General features: G+C 48.6%; 1 protein-coding gene across 3 annotated transcripts; it reads right to left on the bottom strand.

The window, feature by feature from the left end:
• Positions 1-78: 78 nt before the first annotated feature.
• Positions 79-12,543, bottom strand: Cog1 (component of oligomeric golgi complex 1). 3 transcript variants are annotated; one of them, XM_026411718.2, is made up of 15 exons: positions 12,177-12,543; positions 10,288-10,532; positions 9,968-10,149; positions 9,495-9,665; positions 7,395-7,551; positions 6,531-6,741; positions 5,244-6,035; positions 4,596-4,742; positions 3,925-4,086; positions 2,938-3,065; positions 2,158-2,266; positions 1,654-1,763; positions 1,498-1,576; positions 1,021-1,054; positions 331-459 (listed from the first exon to the last, which is right to left on the bottom strand). In XM_026411718.2, the coding sequence occupies exons 1-15, from the start codon at positions 12,483-12,485 to the stop codon at positions 428-430; spliced, it is 2,868 nt and encodes a 955-aa protein (XP_026267503.1). In that variant the 5' UTR covers positions 12,486-12,543; the 3' UTR covers positions 331-427. The 3 variants fall into 3 exon arrangements, with proteins under 3 accessions (XP_026267502.1, XP_026267503.1, XP_026267504.1); XM_026411719.2 differs by having other exon boundaries at positions 413-459; positions 1,021-1,057; XM_026411717.2 differs by lacking the exon at positions 1,021-1,054 and having other exon boundaries at positions 79-459.
• Positions 12,544-14,583: the final 2,040 nt, after the last annotated feature.

The following is a 14,583-nucleotide window of genomic DNA, read 5'->3' as shown; positions in this document are numbered from 1 at the left end:
GGAGTAGTAATGACTGTCTTACTCACAAACTTGTATCAGAAGCTTATGTGATCTCACTGAAAATTCCCCTTGCAGTGGTGAAAATTAAGGCACATGCAAGTACTGAAGAAACATAAGCTGCCCGAACTGATACCTGAAGTAACAAGACTGTCAAAGTATTGGACAAGGATTTGCTTTTGCTTGAAGTCACCCCTAATGTGACAGGGGGCCTCATTCCATCACTTAAACTGGAAAGATTGGTGTGGATTTGAAACAAATGAGCAGAGGCACCTGTAGGAGAAAGAATGCAGCAGTATTTATTTAGAATAGAAGTGTTCCCGATTACTTAGTCATACTAGCGAGCCAGCCAAGTTTGAATAATGAAGATGCAGATGAGTCATCTTCCTCGCTGATGAGCTGTCTGAACAAGGAGCCAGGATGCATCGGGTCATCTGCTTTGGAGAGTTCCGGGGGACCAACCTGTCATTGGATGTAGAGGAAGTGCCTTAGAGTCCACCGGAAGCCACCTGCCCGCTCCCCTGACACTCCATTCCACTCAGAGGCTACACACCATACATAGCAGAGCTGAGAAGCGTGGATGACTCTACTAAGAGGAGTTTGCTGTTTGTCAGGACTGGAAAAGGACACGGGGAACAGCATGGGATTTTATTATGTGACAACTAAAATTTGAGAATGAAGATTGTCCTAGGGAAATAACAAACACATACCTCCTTTCCATGGGTGTTCCTTTAGTAGGGACAGACTTTAGAGGCCAGCTGTGTGCTGTGGAAACTAGTGTTATAGAGGACGTTATAGCACAGGCCATGCTTATGGGGCACGGGGTTTTTTTGTTTGTTTGTTTGTTTTAAACTCAGATTTTAAAAACCAGATGTTTGACAAGGATTTTAATGGCAAGGAATATGCAAAGGACACATTGTTAATGTTTTGTCTAACAATAAAGCAAACAACAACTAAATGCTGTGAGAAGACAGGCTGTTCGAGCTCTCAAACACACGCATACACAACAAAATTCAGAAATACCCAGGAGGACTCCTGCAGGCTTAATGGAGGCGTCCTACTGAAACAAAATGTATATTAACAAGAAAATGTAAAACTTGAGGAAGCAAGCTTTTGTTATTTTCCACCCAACTAAAAGAATGGAAGATTAAACCATCACCAGAACAGAAGGACTTTCTCCAAGTACAATCATAGTGGCAGGTTGGCAATTAACTCTTACTCTATTAAATGCAAGGAACCATCTCCATCCTGTCTACATTTTCTACAGCCTTGCAGCTTGGGATACATTTATATTATGAGGCTACTTGGTAGTGTCAGTGGGCATCTTTAAAACCTTCTATTAGCTCAAGCCCGTACAACCTTGTATTTCTTGTGCCGCCATTAAAAGCAGCATTAGTGCATTTTGTCATTCAGTTATCAGTTTTTTCAAAGGGAGCTGATTGGGTGGTTTGGGAGATGGGGACAGTCGACAGGGAAGACCCTTTTGCTCTTGGCACTAACCTGGGTTTTTGTTTCAGTGCTTCTGCTGGTTGATTTAGCCTTCCGAGTGCTTGTCATGCTCAGTGGAAGAAGTCCAAACCTGCAAGACGAGCAGAAAGAATTTCAGTGGCATGAACAGGCAGCTTGGGGCCCAGCAAAGTCTCAAAAATTGTTTACCTGATCTGACTTGATGCCAGTGGCAGAATGTTGTGGGGTTCCTGGGAGTTGAATGTGCCACTCCGGGGGGTGAACTGATTATCAGTGCCGGTAACCAAACCAAACAGAACCTGACAAAAGGACCACAGTAAAATGTGGGGCTTTGGCTGTCCAGATGGGAGAGGATGACCTCTGGGGGCTCTTCTTTTCAGTGTGTTAATGCTTCAAATTACTTTTTATCACTGCCATCAATCAGAATCTCCTGGCAACAGTTTTTTTATTCCTCTTTCTGAGGCTTGGGTTTTTAATAATTTGTTATGTACAAATAAAGGGATCATGATCATGGTACCCCAGTGTGTGGGATTTTATCTAACCCTCTTTTAGTCCTTATAACTGCACTCAGCTGTTTGTGTCTTGCCTCTTCCTAAGATTGCGTTCTGGAGTATTAAGTAAGGTAGAAGGTTGATTCTGCAGTTGGAGCCTGTGGCACTTATTTCGCACTGAGGCATCTGTGACCTGACTTACAGAAGTCCGCTGCACCAGGTGGTTGAGGTTGCTGTTGAAGTGTGGTGTGAAAACGTCCAGGTCAAATGGATCGATGAGTGCCTCCAGGTGGTCAGTCACTTTCTCAATCCTGAGAGGATTAGGACCATTATTCTCCACAAATTTTGAGGACAAGAAAACTGTCTTACTATATTTTATAGGTATGATAGAAACCATGAAGTGGATTTTGTTCAACTGAATTGCTGATAGGTACTTGTGTTATGGATGATCAACCTGCTGTGATGAAGTCAAGTCTGCGTCTTGTCCATGTTGTGTTTTTAGGAGGACCATTAAGAGCTCAAGTTATACCCACCATTTGTGAGGTGGACTCAGTAATGAGTTTCCACCTGGTTCTCTTGACTACGGAATTTACCCAGCAGGCAGCCATTATCTGACTTGCTGGCAACATAAGCACTCACTGATAAAGACAAACCTTGAGGAGAATCCTGGAAGGAGCTACAGATGCCCCTTGACTATGGTGGGGCCACATCCCAAAAAACCCACCGTGAGCTGAAGTATTCATAAATTCACAGCTGAACATCATGGACCAGCAACAGAATGTGGCAATGTGGGGGAGGGTCACGTGTCGTGGCCAGGGAGAGATCCCAATTCAAACTCTGAACTACAGTTTCCACTGAATGCTTATCGCTTACCCACCACAGTAAAGTCAAAAAAACCCCAAGACAGACCCCTGGAAGTGGGCAGTTCTGGTACTTGCACTGTAAGAAGACTGCCTCAGGGAGCCCAGGGAGGGTATGACACCTGGAGTCTGGTTTGTTGCGGCCACTCTTCGCCTCCTCACTCTTGGCTGTCAGAACGATGCTGAGGTAGCGCAGGTCATACAGGAGCTGCAGTGCCCGGTTCTGGGTTACTGGGAATGCACCTTCTCTCTGCAAGTGAATTCCCACCCTGTTGAGAAGTGGCTCTTTGGCACAATGACCACCTGTGTGTTGTGAGTGGCCTCAGCGTGGTATGTCAGAAGCTGAGGCTGTACCCACTCGGGGCCAGTTTAATCTCACAACAGCAACATGCTATGTTAAAAATTTCATCTTAAAGCCAAACATGAAAAGTGCTAGCCCTAAAGGTCTCAGTGCTGTCGATGGGTTACTACAAAGGAACACGGCTTCCTGCACAAGGAGGTGGATGTGTGGGAGCCCAGGGACTTAACCAAATTCCTCCCAAACCAGTACTGGTACCTCTCAAAAATGTTGTGAATGGAATGGAATGGAACAGAACCCACGAGCAGAAAGTGTCATGCAAAGCAAGAGGGCGTGGAGACCCCCTTCAGTGAGCACTGCCATGTGCACAAGCTATGCTTGTACCTGCCTCCCTCAGAGTCACTGCCCTGCTCTGCTCTGGTGGGCACAGTGTGAGGTGTGCTCCATTTTATGGGTGAAGAAACCAGTTGAGCCGGTCAGCTACTGGTCACATTTGATGCTAAGGAAAGAGGTTAATGATTGGCCCAAAGCTTGCCTGGTAAGAACTGGCAGTACCAGGGTTGGAAGCTGGGCCTTTGATCCCGTGATGGCTTTTATCCTTTTGTCACCTGCCTTCTCCATGAAGACCTGTTTGACCCTTGAGTGTGGGTGGAAAATGGCAGAGCTGGAAGCCACTCCAAATCTATTAGTGCATATTATGAAACCAAATGCCTGGGGTAGGTACTAAACACTTTGGACCCTGATGTGAACTGCCCAAGCCTAAAATCAGCTAAGGGTTTTAGTTTTTATTGGGAAACACTCAAGCCCCTACCTTAATCTGCTTTTCTTCAGAAAGTTCCTCATAGGCAGCTACCACTTGAACCATGCAGCTTTTCAGCATCTCCTGCAGTGTCACCTTTGGCAAAGCATGACCTCCAACCCGGTTAATTTCCTGGCATAAGCTGAACAGGAAGGACTGTACATACCAGGATGGCTGAAAGAACACAGGAATGTCATGTGCCAGCTTGCATCAGTTAAATGACCATTCATAGTAAAAGTGGGTCCATTTATCTTTACAAGGCACACACATGGGGAACGTGCCCTCTCTAATCAAGCATCTTACAAGCAGATCATTTAACAGACACAAAGTCCCTTGTTAAGTACTCCTTTCCATGGCTTGAGGTTGGCCTGGCTGTTCTTTAAATAGCACAGAGCCCATGCTACAAAAGGAAAGAATCATTTATTGACCTTTTTTTTAAAATTTATTTTATTTTTTTAATACACAACCACAGTGGAATGCATTACAATCCTCATTACACTTATTGACCTCTGCTATTGAAGTGGTGCTACATCCACTTTGCCCCCACAGTAAAGTGAACTTTACTTTCAGTTACTCCTCAGAAACTGCAGTGTTGAATGATTTTCTAAAATTGTTTTGCTTCCCCCAAAGCAGTTCTATTCCTTTTTTAGCCCAAGTCCCTGTGATAAATGGCATTTACTTACCTGTGTAGGAAGTCTGATCTTTGATGTGACGCTGCTGCCAGACTCTGTCTCCTCTTGAATTTCTAATTCATCCCAGTTGGTAGCTGTGGCCAGGACTGAACCGGCATCATCTAAAAGCAATGACTGGGTGAATCCATGAGTCAGAACCTGGTGATAAAAAGTGAATGTCCACATAAGTCCTTCAGGGCTTTTGTAGGGTTTGTTTAGAAGTCTCAGCACACTCCTGGGGGTTGGGTGTGGGATGCCAAGTGGCCAGCACCTCTCCCCTTTGGCCAGTGCCATGATCAGCAGTGGGAATGTGGTTGCTGGCCTCCCTACTAATGTCAAATGTCATCTGTAAAAGACCAGTAGAGACTGAAGGAATTATGGCATTTACATGGAAGACCTGGAAATATGGACCTTCACCCAGGCAGAAAGCCTTTCATTTCCATCCAGTGGAAGGTAAAAATGCAGGGTTTCTGTCTATAAAATCTAGGCTGAAAACAAATGCAAGGTTTTATTGAGCCATATGGCAGAAATAAGGACAAAGTAACTATATGAGATGAGCATCATTATTCCCTTCCTATTGAAGCACCTTCACAGGTCGGCAAGACTGAAGCATGAGAAAGGGAAGGTAAACCAGGTATCCTATGGAGTCCCATCACTCACCTTCACGACTGCTGAGCTCCAGACCCGATAGCCCATCACACTCTGCTGGAGGAGCACATCTTTAACTTCCTGCCATTTGGCCTGCACAGGAAGGATTTCCTGGGCTTTGCTCTTCCCCTGCTTTTTCAGAGCCCTAGCCTCCCTTGATGGTTTGTCAGAGCTCCTGGACTTTCCCACAATACACTGTTTCAGGTGGGGGCACAGTTCTCCTAGAGACTGGCAGAGTCTGGCCATGAAAAGCACGGCGTGCAGCTTGGTGCCTTGGAGCACATCCTGCTGGCCTTGCACAACTTCCTCAATGTTCTGCAGCTCCACCTGGATGCCATCCAGGATGTGCTTGATGCATGCCACCGAGTGCGTCTGCAGCATGGCCTGCACAGTCCCAGCATCTGCATATCTGTCAAAGGCAGAGCTCTTGGTCTGAGTGGCGACAGCATCCTTGGGCAGAGGCACATCATCAGAGGGAAGGTAAGCCAGGAGGTCATCCAATTTAACCTTCAGTTTGGAATCCAGGGCAGAGCAGAAGTTCTGTACATAAGGGCTGATAGCTTGGGCTTTCATTGAGAGGCCACTACTGGCAAACTGACCCCGGTTTGCCACATTGACCCAGGCAGCATCTGGAGGCAGGTCACTAGGACTCTCTGACCAGAGGAAGAGAGACATGTTCTGCTCAAAGTGGATGTGCTTATTTGATGTGGAGTTGCTGGTGCTGCTCTCAAGCTCCTGCAAAGCTGAGACCAGGAGTTCTTTGGAGCTCCTGGAGATGGATTCAAAGCCTTCTTTTGTCAGAGTCTAAAAGAGAATGAGAAGAGAATGTGAAGACCCTTCATGCTCTTCACATACATAAGCAGGTTGGTGATTCTGTTTTGGATGTCTTCGCAAGATCATTCTTTTCCCTTTTTTTGTGCTACTGGGGAGTGACCCCAGGGGCACTCTCCCACCAAGCTACATTAGCCCCCCTTTTGAGAGTTCTGATCCCTATTTCTTTTAAGGAAATTTCAAAACAAGAGTTACTAAAATCAGAATTTATCCTAGCAATCAGAATGTTCTTCATGTTCAGGAAGCTGACATGGTGTAGCAGAGAACAAAGATGCCAAGACTGATGGACATGGGCTCACTTCTGGCCACCTCACCAGGCCCAAGGCCTGGTGTCTTTTTTAGCTCTAGAACCTCGCTGTGTTAATAAGTAGGGAAAGAAGGCACTTGTGACATAAGACTCCCAAGACAGTCACCAGACCACATTAGGGTTGGCTGTGAAATTATGGCCCATGTGATTTTCCACCTCACCTGTAACCGGTCCAGGAAGAGCTGCTGCATCATGTCCTCCCAGAATAAGAGTGGCCTCTCCAGAAGCCTCTGACACACCACCTCCCAGTTGTGACTGGTGGATTCATTGGTAAGTAACTCCCACATGGCATCTCGGATCCCTGCAAGACCCTTCATGCTCTTCACATACATAAGCAGGTTGGTGATCCCGTTTTTGATGTCTTCGTTACACCTGCAACAAGATCATTCTTTTTCCTTTTTGGTGATACTGGGGAGTGACCCCAGGGGCACTCTCCCACCAAGCTACATCAGCCCCCACTTTTGAGAAGGGTCTAAATTGCCCAAGCTGGCTTCAAGCTTGAAATTAATCTGCCTCAGTTTCCCGAGTAGCTGGGATTACAGGCATGTGCCACTGTGTCCAACAGATCATTTCTGTGTCCCCTGGGCTCATTTTCTTTGGGGTTCTTATGTCTTTAATAAGAAAAGCACAAAGATACCATTTGAAAACCATATCTGTCAATCTATCAATATAGCATGATTCTGGCTGGACTCGGGTATGGAGACTGGCCTCTCACCAAGCCCATTCTTGCTTCATTGAGGTATGGAAGGAAGTCCGGTGTTCCATGGAATGGCTTCAAAAATCAGTGTGTCAAAAACAAGCTTAGGGGCTGCAGAACTCTTATACTAAGAGAATTTAAAAGCCTCTGCATAATATTTTCAAAGAAAAATTGTTCCTTGCTTCTCCCCAGGTGAGGTGGTAGGTGGCCATGAAGGCAGGAACAGCCCAAGTGAGCAGTGGCCATGTGGCACATCTCCCTCTCCTCACTGACCCTGTATGGCTATGTCCAAGGATGCCATGGGGTGAGCCAACCTCAGGCCACTCACATGTGGATCCATTTCTGCAGCGTGTCTCTCAGGTACTCCTGGCTGATGGGATGTGCAAGGGTTCGGAGTGCTGGCTGGAACTCGATGACGGATGCTGGCAGGCGTCTGAACCAGCTGCAGAGCTTCATCTCCCCTTTCAGAACACTGATGCCCTTCCCTAGAGAAAAGGCCGCGTGAGAAGCAACCCAGGCCATACTTTGAATAGCATATTAAAAATGGACCTAGAAGAAATTTCCAAAAATTATTTCATTTTTCTCTGGGTAGGTCAAACAACCCCTGAAATAGGGAGAAAAAGAAGGTATAGCATGCGTCCAGACCTTCCCTCATCAAGGGGTGTGGCAGCTTCCCTAAAGTATTGGTTGAAAAGAATGGCAAAGGTCAGGAAGGGAAGGAATCAGGTAGAAAGAGCAGAGGGGAAAAAATGAGTGCTGAACAGTCCTTATCTTTGGGTTTTTTCCCTTGAGGTGAGGTCTCATTATATCGCTCGGGCTGGCCTTAAACTCTGGACCTCACAGGTCTTCCTGCTTCAGCCTCCTACACAGCTGGGACTAGAGGTGTATGCCACCATGCCTGGCAGTCCTTGACATTTTAAAAAGTAGAACTTAAGTTTTCATGAAAGTATAAGCTGGTTATTTCCCTTTCCTCCTCCTCCTCCTGCTTCCCTTGAGGATCTAAGTGGAGAAGTGCTGACCGCCCACCTTGATGAGTGAGTAGCCTGCAGCTCTGCAGAGGCCTGTGCTGTACAGTGCTGCTCACTGATTTTGTGCACAAGGCCCTTCTGCAGTCCCTTGTACTTCTGTTTTCCAATGTCATGACAGATTAGCCGATACTTACCTTTAGTGACTATTAAAATATTGAATGTAAGCAGCTGGAGGGACACCAAGGCATGAGAAGTGGTGCCTTTGCTGAGAGGCAAAGTTACTCAAAGATGGCCCCATGACACTCCTGTCCCCCTCTGGAAATGACCAGCTAGCCATAACAATACTCCATTCCACCTTTGTCTCTATTTCCTCAGTCTATTTTGCTGACACCTCCATCTGATCTTGGAGTCCTAGAGTTCCATGAGGGACCATCTTCATCATTTTCTTTGCTTACTGATGGTGGCATCCATTCTCATGGCTTAAAGTAACTGCCACAGGCAGAAGCACTGCATGTAGTGTCCATCTAGCCCTTGCACTGCTATGTTCTGAGCCCAATCACCCTCTCATTCCCTAGTTCCATTCCAAGGTCTCAGTTGTCTCCAAGGTGAGATTTTCATGTGAATTATCACCAGTCCCTTCAAACCAGTTCCTTTGGATACCTCCCTTCCCACACCCTATACACCCTATACATCACCAAATCCCTCCTCAACAGATATCTGAGTTGTCTAATGAGTTCCATCTCTATGCTCCCTCCTAACCCAAGTTCCAGTGGCTGAACCCTAGACCACAGTGACAGCCTTCTAAGTGAGTTCAGCATCCCTTACCCCATGGGACTCTACTACTTACTACATAAAAGCCAGTGCATTTATTTAATTACAGTTGGGACAAATGCTAACCAAAGATGTAAGGGATGTGTGGGAAATAGAAGGACCATACCAAGCTTGGAAAGTCTCTGAAGGCTAGCCACTATTCTCTGGTTAGAGTCCAAACTCAAGCTTGGCCCATAAGGCTTAGCATTACCTGGCCCCAGTTCCTTCTCCTGCTATCTTCCTTGTCACCCACTAAACCTCAGCCTCACTTGCTTTCAATACACTAACATCCTCCTTGCCTCATGATTCTACACACCCTGTCCCTTTGCCCAGAACTCTCTTCTTGCGGTCTTCACCTAAATAACTCTAATTCAACCTTCAGCTTTGAGTTTAAAGACCATTTCACCTGGGAGGCCATCTCTGAACTTGGTGAGTTCCTTCCATTCAGTGTTCCCAAGGCATCTTGTACTGTGCATTAACAGCACTGACCAGTGTTGACTCACACTTCTGAGTTCAGTACTTGCCTTACTAGACCATGACCTCCATAAAGGGAGAGTCCGTATTTGTCCAGTTCACTATGTATCCCTAGAGCTTTAGCACATGGCTGGGTAGTTGAATGGACCAGGAGAAACGGCTGGTTACGAGCTCACCAGTAGGTTGCTGGCCTGTGATGGTCTCCAGAGTAGAGAAGAGCAAGCCACACGGCAGGGATGGATCTGGCAGCAGATCTTCTGGCAAAGTGTAGAAAAGGGCATGAGCCTGGTTCAAAGTGGTGGCCAGCAACTCCACTAAAGAGCAAATCTGGGCCTTGATGCCAGCACCTATGAGAAGATGTCATCTTTTAAACAGTTTCCTTTTAGTAAAGAACAGATCAGGGCTGGGGGTGTATGTAGCTCAGTGGTAGAGTGCTGGCCAAGCACATGTGAGGCACTGAGTTCAATCCTCCACACCACATCAAAATAAATAAATAAAGGTATTGTGCTCATCTACAACTAAAAAAAAAAAAAAGAAATTAAAAAAAAAAAAACAAAAAACAGATCACTCTGGATACCTCAGTTTCCCTGAGCTCACCCTTCTCCATCCCATGCTTAAGGAAAAAACTTTGGAAAGAAGCCACACCCACCATGGTGTGGCTGGTTGAGAAGTTTCTGAATAGTTGTCTTTCTGGCCAACAGGAAGTCGGTGAGGGCTTGGCGGGGAGAACTCTCTTCTAAGAGCATTATAGAGCAGAGGGCCTCAGCTATAGCTTGGTCAGACACAGCTTGGCATTTGAGTAGCATCTTGCTTTCGTGCAGAATGGTTGATCTAACAAGATGACAAAGGTCAACATGGAAATTTTTACCATCTTGAATGAAAAGCCATGGAAAGAAAGAAGACAGATCCCATAAAACTGTAGTGATGAGGCCTGGCCATCACAGAGATCTTTATGTCAGATGCACTTACCGGAAGTGGCTGGCTGCTGCTACCTGCCGGATGAGTATAGGAAATCGGGAAAGGATGGGGTTGTATCGGGAACTAGAAGAATCCAGCTGGAGCAGACTGTGAAGGTGGCAGCAGAGCAGGTAGAGCTGTGTGGCATGGAGATACTGAGAGGCTTCCATGAAGCTCCAGATCTTCTCAGGGATTTCTAAGAGTAGTTTGATCTGGGCAGCCATGCTGTAGAACTTCTCCTGGGATGGTGGCTGTGGCTGTAGGAAAGGGCAGAATAAAGTCAGAAAAGCAAACAAAAGCAAGGTCAGTGTCCTGCACTTGGGGAATTTTAGGACTTAAAGCTTTCTTTAAGTTGAACTCAGTGCTGTTCAGAAGGCATCAGGTCTGATGAAAACCTTTATCTGGCCCTCTGGTTATCAGTGATTCTCTTGACTTCTTGAAATCAGGGAGGGGGTGGTTAAGGATCAGTGAGCTTCTTCCTTCCTTCCTTGGTGTCCAGCCTTCCTACTGTTTTTCCTGCTTCTTTGAAGGGCACTATGCGCTTGGCTGACTGCTCTTTTTCACCAACCCTGCACCAAATATTTGTCGGCTTCAGTCTTCAGTCCTCTCCTCTTCCCATCTACCTGCTCACTTCAAGCATTCCCCCATGAAAATTAGCCTAGCCCCTTTTAAACTCTTGTGCTTTCTGCCATGTGACGGTGCAGCCGGAGGATCCTCACCACATATCAAATGCCAACATCTTGACTTTGGACTTCCCGGGCCCTAGAACTGTGAGAAAAGTATGTCATCATGAATTACCCAATCCCAAGTATGTTGTTAATAGCAGCATACTGGACTATGACAGCCACACTGCAAATCTCATCTGTCCTTAAGAATCCTCAGTAAGGCACTGAGAAGCCTACAGTTACTTCTTTCAGAACTGTTAAAGTAAATGGACACAATTATTTTGGGAATTAGTCACCTTTACCTTAAAATGTTTTCAACTGCTCTTCTAAATTATTTACATTTTTCCTGACAACTTTCCATGGCTTTATTTCCTTGCCTAGAATGTAAGCTTCTTCAGAGCAGGAATTGGGTGAAGTGAACAGAAAAGGTTCTCAAATTTTGTGTTTGACCAAGAATAAAATAGATATAACTATGAAAATCAATACATTTCAAAATCAGGCATAATACCCGTTGGCCTTTTAATAAGCCTGGAAACACGCCTCAGTCACAGCCAAGTCTGGCTATCTGTGTGTGGAGGGGGCACAGCTTAGGGAGGGGTGGGGTCACTGATTTAAAAAGCAGAAGGGCTTTCCAACCTTCCGTGTATTGTTCTAGAGTGATACCCCAGTCTGCTGGCCTGGATTTCTCTGGAACCCAGGGAGCATGAGAAAGTTTGAAACAGGAGCTGACTGTACTTTGGCGTGTCTTCTTCCATGTTGCAGGAAGCCTCTCCCAGGTTATGACCGAGTTCCCTGTTAACCTGTTCTACCCTCTATGCTCTTCTGCTTGGTTCATCCCTAGGTCGCCCTTCTTTAAGGAGGCAAGCTGCTGCTGCTCAGGATGTCCACCGCCCGTCCTTCAACATGGGGTGTGAACATTGGCGTGGGGGACGAAGTCAGGATGGCCTAACCGAGCCTGCGTTCCCTGGGATGAAAACGTTCGCGCCCGAGGGCGAGGGCCTGGCGCTGGGCTGGGGCAGCTCTTCGGCCCTGGGGAAGGTGCTGGGGGCGGGACGCGGGGAGAGGCATCTGCTCCCTGAAACCCGGCGTCCGGAGGCGGGGTGCGCCGCGGAGCCGAGCCGTCGGGAGACCCCTTGCGTCCCTGCGAGACCGAGTGAGCGTGGCGAGGACTCACGGCCCGAGCGAGCGCCCCGGCCGGCGGCTCCGGGAAGGTGAGGGCGCGGGGGGCGGGCGCACCTGAGGGGCGCGCGGGGGCCGCGGCCAGCCGGCCTGGCGCAGGCGGGCGCAGTACTGGTCGGTGGCCTTCACGGCGTCTACCAGCCCCTCAGCGCAGCGGCGCATCTGCCCGATGGTGTCTGCCGCCTCGATCAGGTCGCGGTACCGCTCTCCCACCATCTGCCGCAGCTCCTCCTTCTTGTGCTCGATCTCGGCCCTAACCTGGCGCTCCAGCCCGCGGATCTCCTCAGCCCCATGAGTCTCGAAAAGCGCCGCAGGGTCGCGCAGATCCAGTCGCTTCAACGCCGGGGAGGCGGCCGCAGCCGCCATGGTGCACCGGTCAGCCGGCCGACGGCCGCTTCCGCTGCCAGCCCCGCCCCGCCGCCATCTTTGATAGGGGCGGCCGCGCTTCCGCTCGGCCGGGAGCCATGTTTGTTCCGGGCTTCCGGGGCTGAGGGGCGGGCGGGCGCGGCGGAGCGGTGACGGCCCTCTGCGTTTTCTCGGGAGGTCTGGGCTGTTGAGCGGGTGTCGGGGTCGCCCTGGTGCCAGCTGGTCAGAGCCTTACGGCAACCTGGGGTCTTTCGTCCTTGGAGAAGAGCTTTGCGGTCGAGTTAGTTAATAAGCTCGAGATTAACGTAATTGATGTAATTATCGTAATTAAAGGCGGCCTGACGGCGACGCCTCGGCGCTCGCGTCTGCAGGGCGGTCGCAGCGCCGGGGCGGGTTCTCGCGTCCTGCGACAGCGCACCTCCTTCCCCGCGGCGAGCTGGAGCGCGCGGGCGGCGGGCCCGACCTGGCCGGTCCCCTCCAGGGCAGCCGAGGAAGGGCAGAGCCGCCCCTGCTCGTGGGGATGCTCGGCCTCAGAGAAGGCCCTGCAGGGCGGCCTGGTGCCGTCGGGCGTCTGCGGGCCTCTGTCACCGGGGCTCCCGGCCGTCCGTGTGTAGCCCCCAGAGGTGTGTCCGCCGCAGCCTCCCGCAGGGAAGGAGGGCCGTGGGCCGAAGACCGCACTGCCTGCGAGGGATGGGGTGAGGACCCCAGTGCTGACCCAGGTCGATGGAACAGAAGGCCGTTGGTCACCTTCTCCCAAGCCAGAGTTTATCCTGGAGATTTCGTGGTCACGAGGAGAGGTGCCCACTACAGTGTCTGTCTCATGGTCAGGGCATCTACAGCCCTCCCAATTTCCTCTCCCACCCACCACCTCCGTTATTTTGAGGTAAATCCCAGACATCAAAAATCAGTAAGTAATAAGGTTGTGATATTCTAGTGTCCCTCACCGGACCCCTGCCACGTGGGGAATGGCATTCTCACCTTACAGATGGTTAACCCAAGGCTGAGAGGCAAAGGGACTTACACAATACAGTTCTCAAAGCCTGTCCTCCGAATCATCTAATTTTATATACACATCAGCTCTGCAATGTAGGTAGGAAAATATTCCTATTCTTTGCACCACTAAAACCCAGAGAAGTTTATTTACCTGCCAAGCCACATAGTTTGTAAGTGACAAGTCAACACTTGTGTCTACATTTTTTGGCTCTTAAGCTTTTCTACTTTCCCAATTTGCCCCAAACCTAGAACGCCCTCTGGTGGTGGGGCTGTGTTTCTGTAATCTCAGTCAGCTGGCCAGCATCTACCAAATCTCTGTTTTGTGACTAGGGGATTCATGTCTGCCTGGCAAGGTCTTTTCCCAGAACTCCTTATGGCTGTGGTGCAAGATTGTGCCTGGGACTTTAATGTCAAAGGCAAGGAGGAGGGTGGCAATTTCATTCTGCTGATTGGTGCTGGTAATCTCTGTAGCATCCACTCCCCAGCAGCAGCTCCCAAGTGCCAAATGTTGGAGACAGGTGTGGGTATCCACAAAGATGTCCTCTCCAGAATCACCCTGTGCCATGCTTCAGGCTCTAAATCAAAGAGCATCCCTTTGTTCCTACCTGTCCCCTTAACTGGTTCCCCAACATTCCCAGAATTTCCATGAGCTGTTCAATGTCTTGTGGATAAACTTCATTTCTTTAGAAATCAAAACTGTTGTGTGTAGCTTGCCTTAGAGACTGACACCTGTCCCTGAGCTTCCAGCTCTGTGTTTTCTGAGGTCTTTCCAATAGCATGTGGGGAAATGCCAAGATGTCAGAGTGTGGAGCCTGGGGCTCTGTGTGAGGTGGCTTGAACTTGTGCACAATACCTGCAGTTTTCATGAAGAACTGAGGCCAGCTGCCAGATGATTGTCCTCACCAGCCAGTGTGTTCTAAAACCAAGGCTTGCTCTCCCTGCCTGTCTGCTGGTTTCCCTGGCCAAGTTCATCTGACTGCCCTGAAGATGCCACTGTTGCTCCTCTCCCAGCAGAACTGAACAGTGATGGAGGCTGTCGAGAACTTTCTTTTTCTGAGGCTTGGAGCAAATGTGCTCTTAGCTCCTGGCCCCAGAAGCCTCCTTT

This window comes from Urocitellus parryii, chromosome 7 (genome assembly GCF_045843805.1).
Source record: "Urocitellus parryii isolate mUroPar1 chromosome 7, mUroPar1.hap1, whole genome shotgun sequence".
NCBI lineage: Eukaryota > Metazoa > Chordata > Mammalia > Rodentia > Sciuridae > Urocitellus > Urocitellus parryii.
The sequence above is the reverse complement of the archived record's forward strand: the minus strand, read 5'-3'. Positions and strand labels throughout refer to the sequence as shown.

Bases quoted from the DNA above. Each gene is read 5' to 3' on its own strand.
- Cog1 (XM_026411717.2), bottom strand. From the start codon at position 12,485: ATGGCGGCTGCGGCCGCCTCCCCGGCGTTGAAGCGACTGGATCTGCGC. The intron at 4,087-4,595 runs GTAAGTAAATGC...GTGTTCTTTCAG, and splicing joins AGATCAGACTTCCTACACAG to CCATCCTGGTATGTACAGTC. The intron at 1,764-2,157 runs GTAAGTCAGGTC...TCCTTTTGTCAG, and splicing joins ACCTGGTGCAGCGGACTTCT to GTTCTGTTTGGTTTGGTTAC.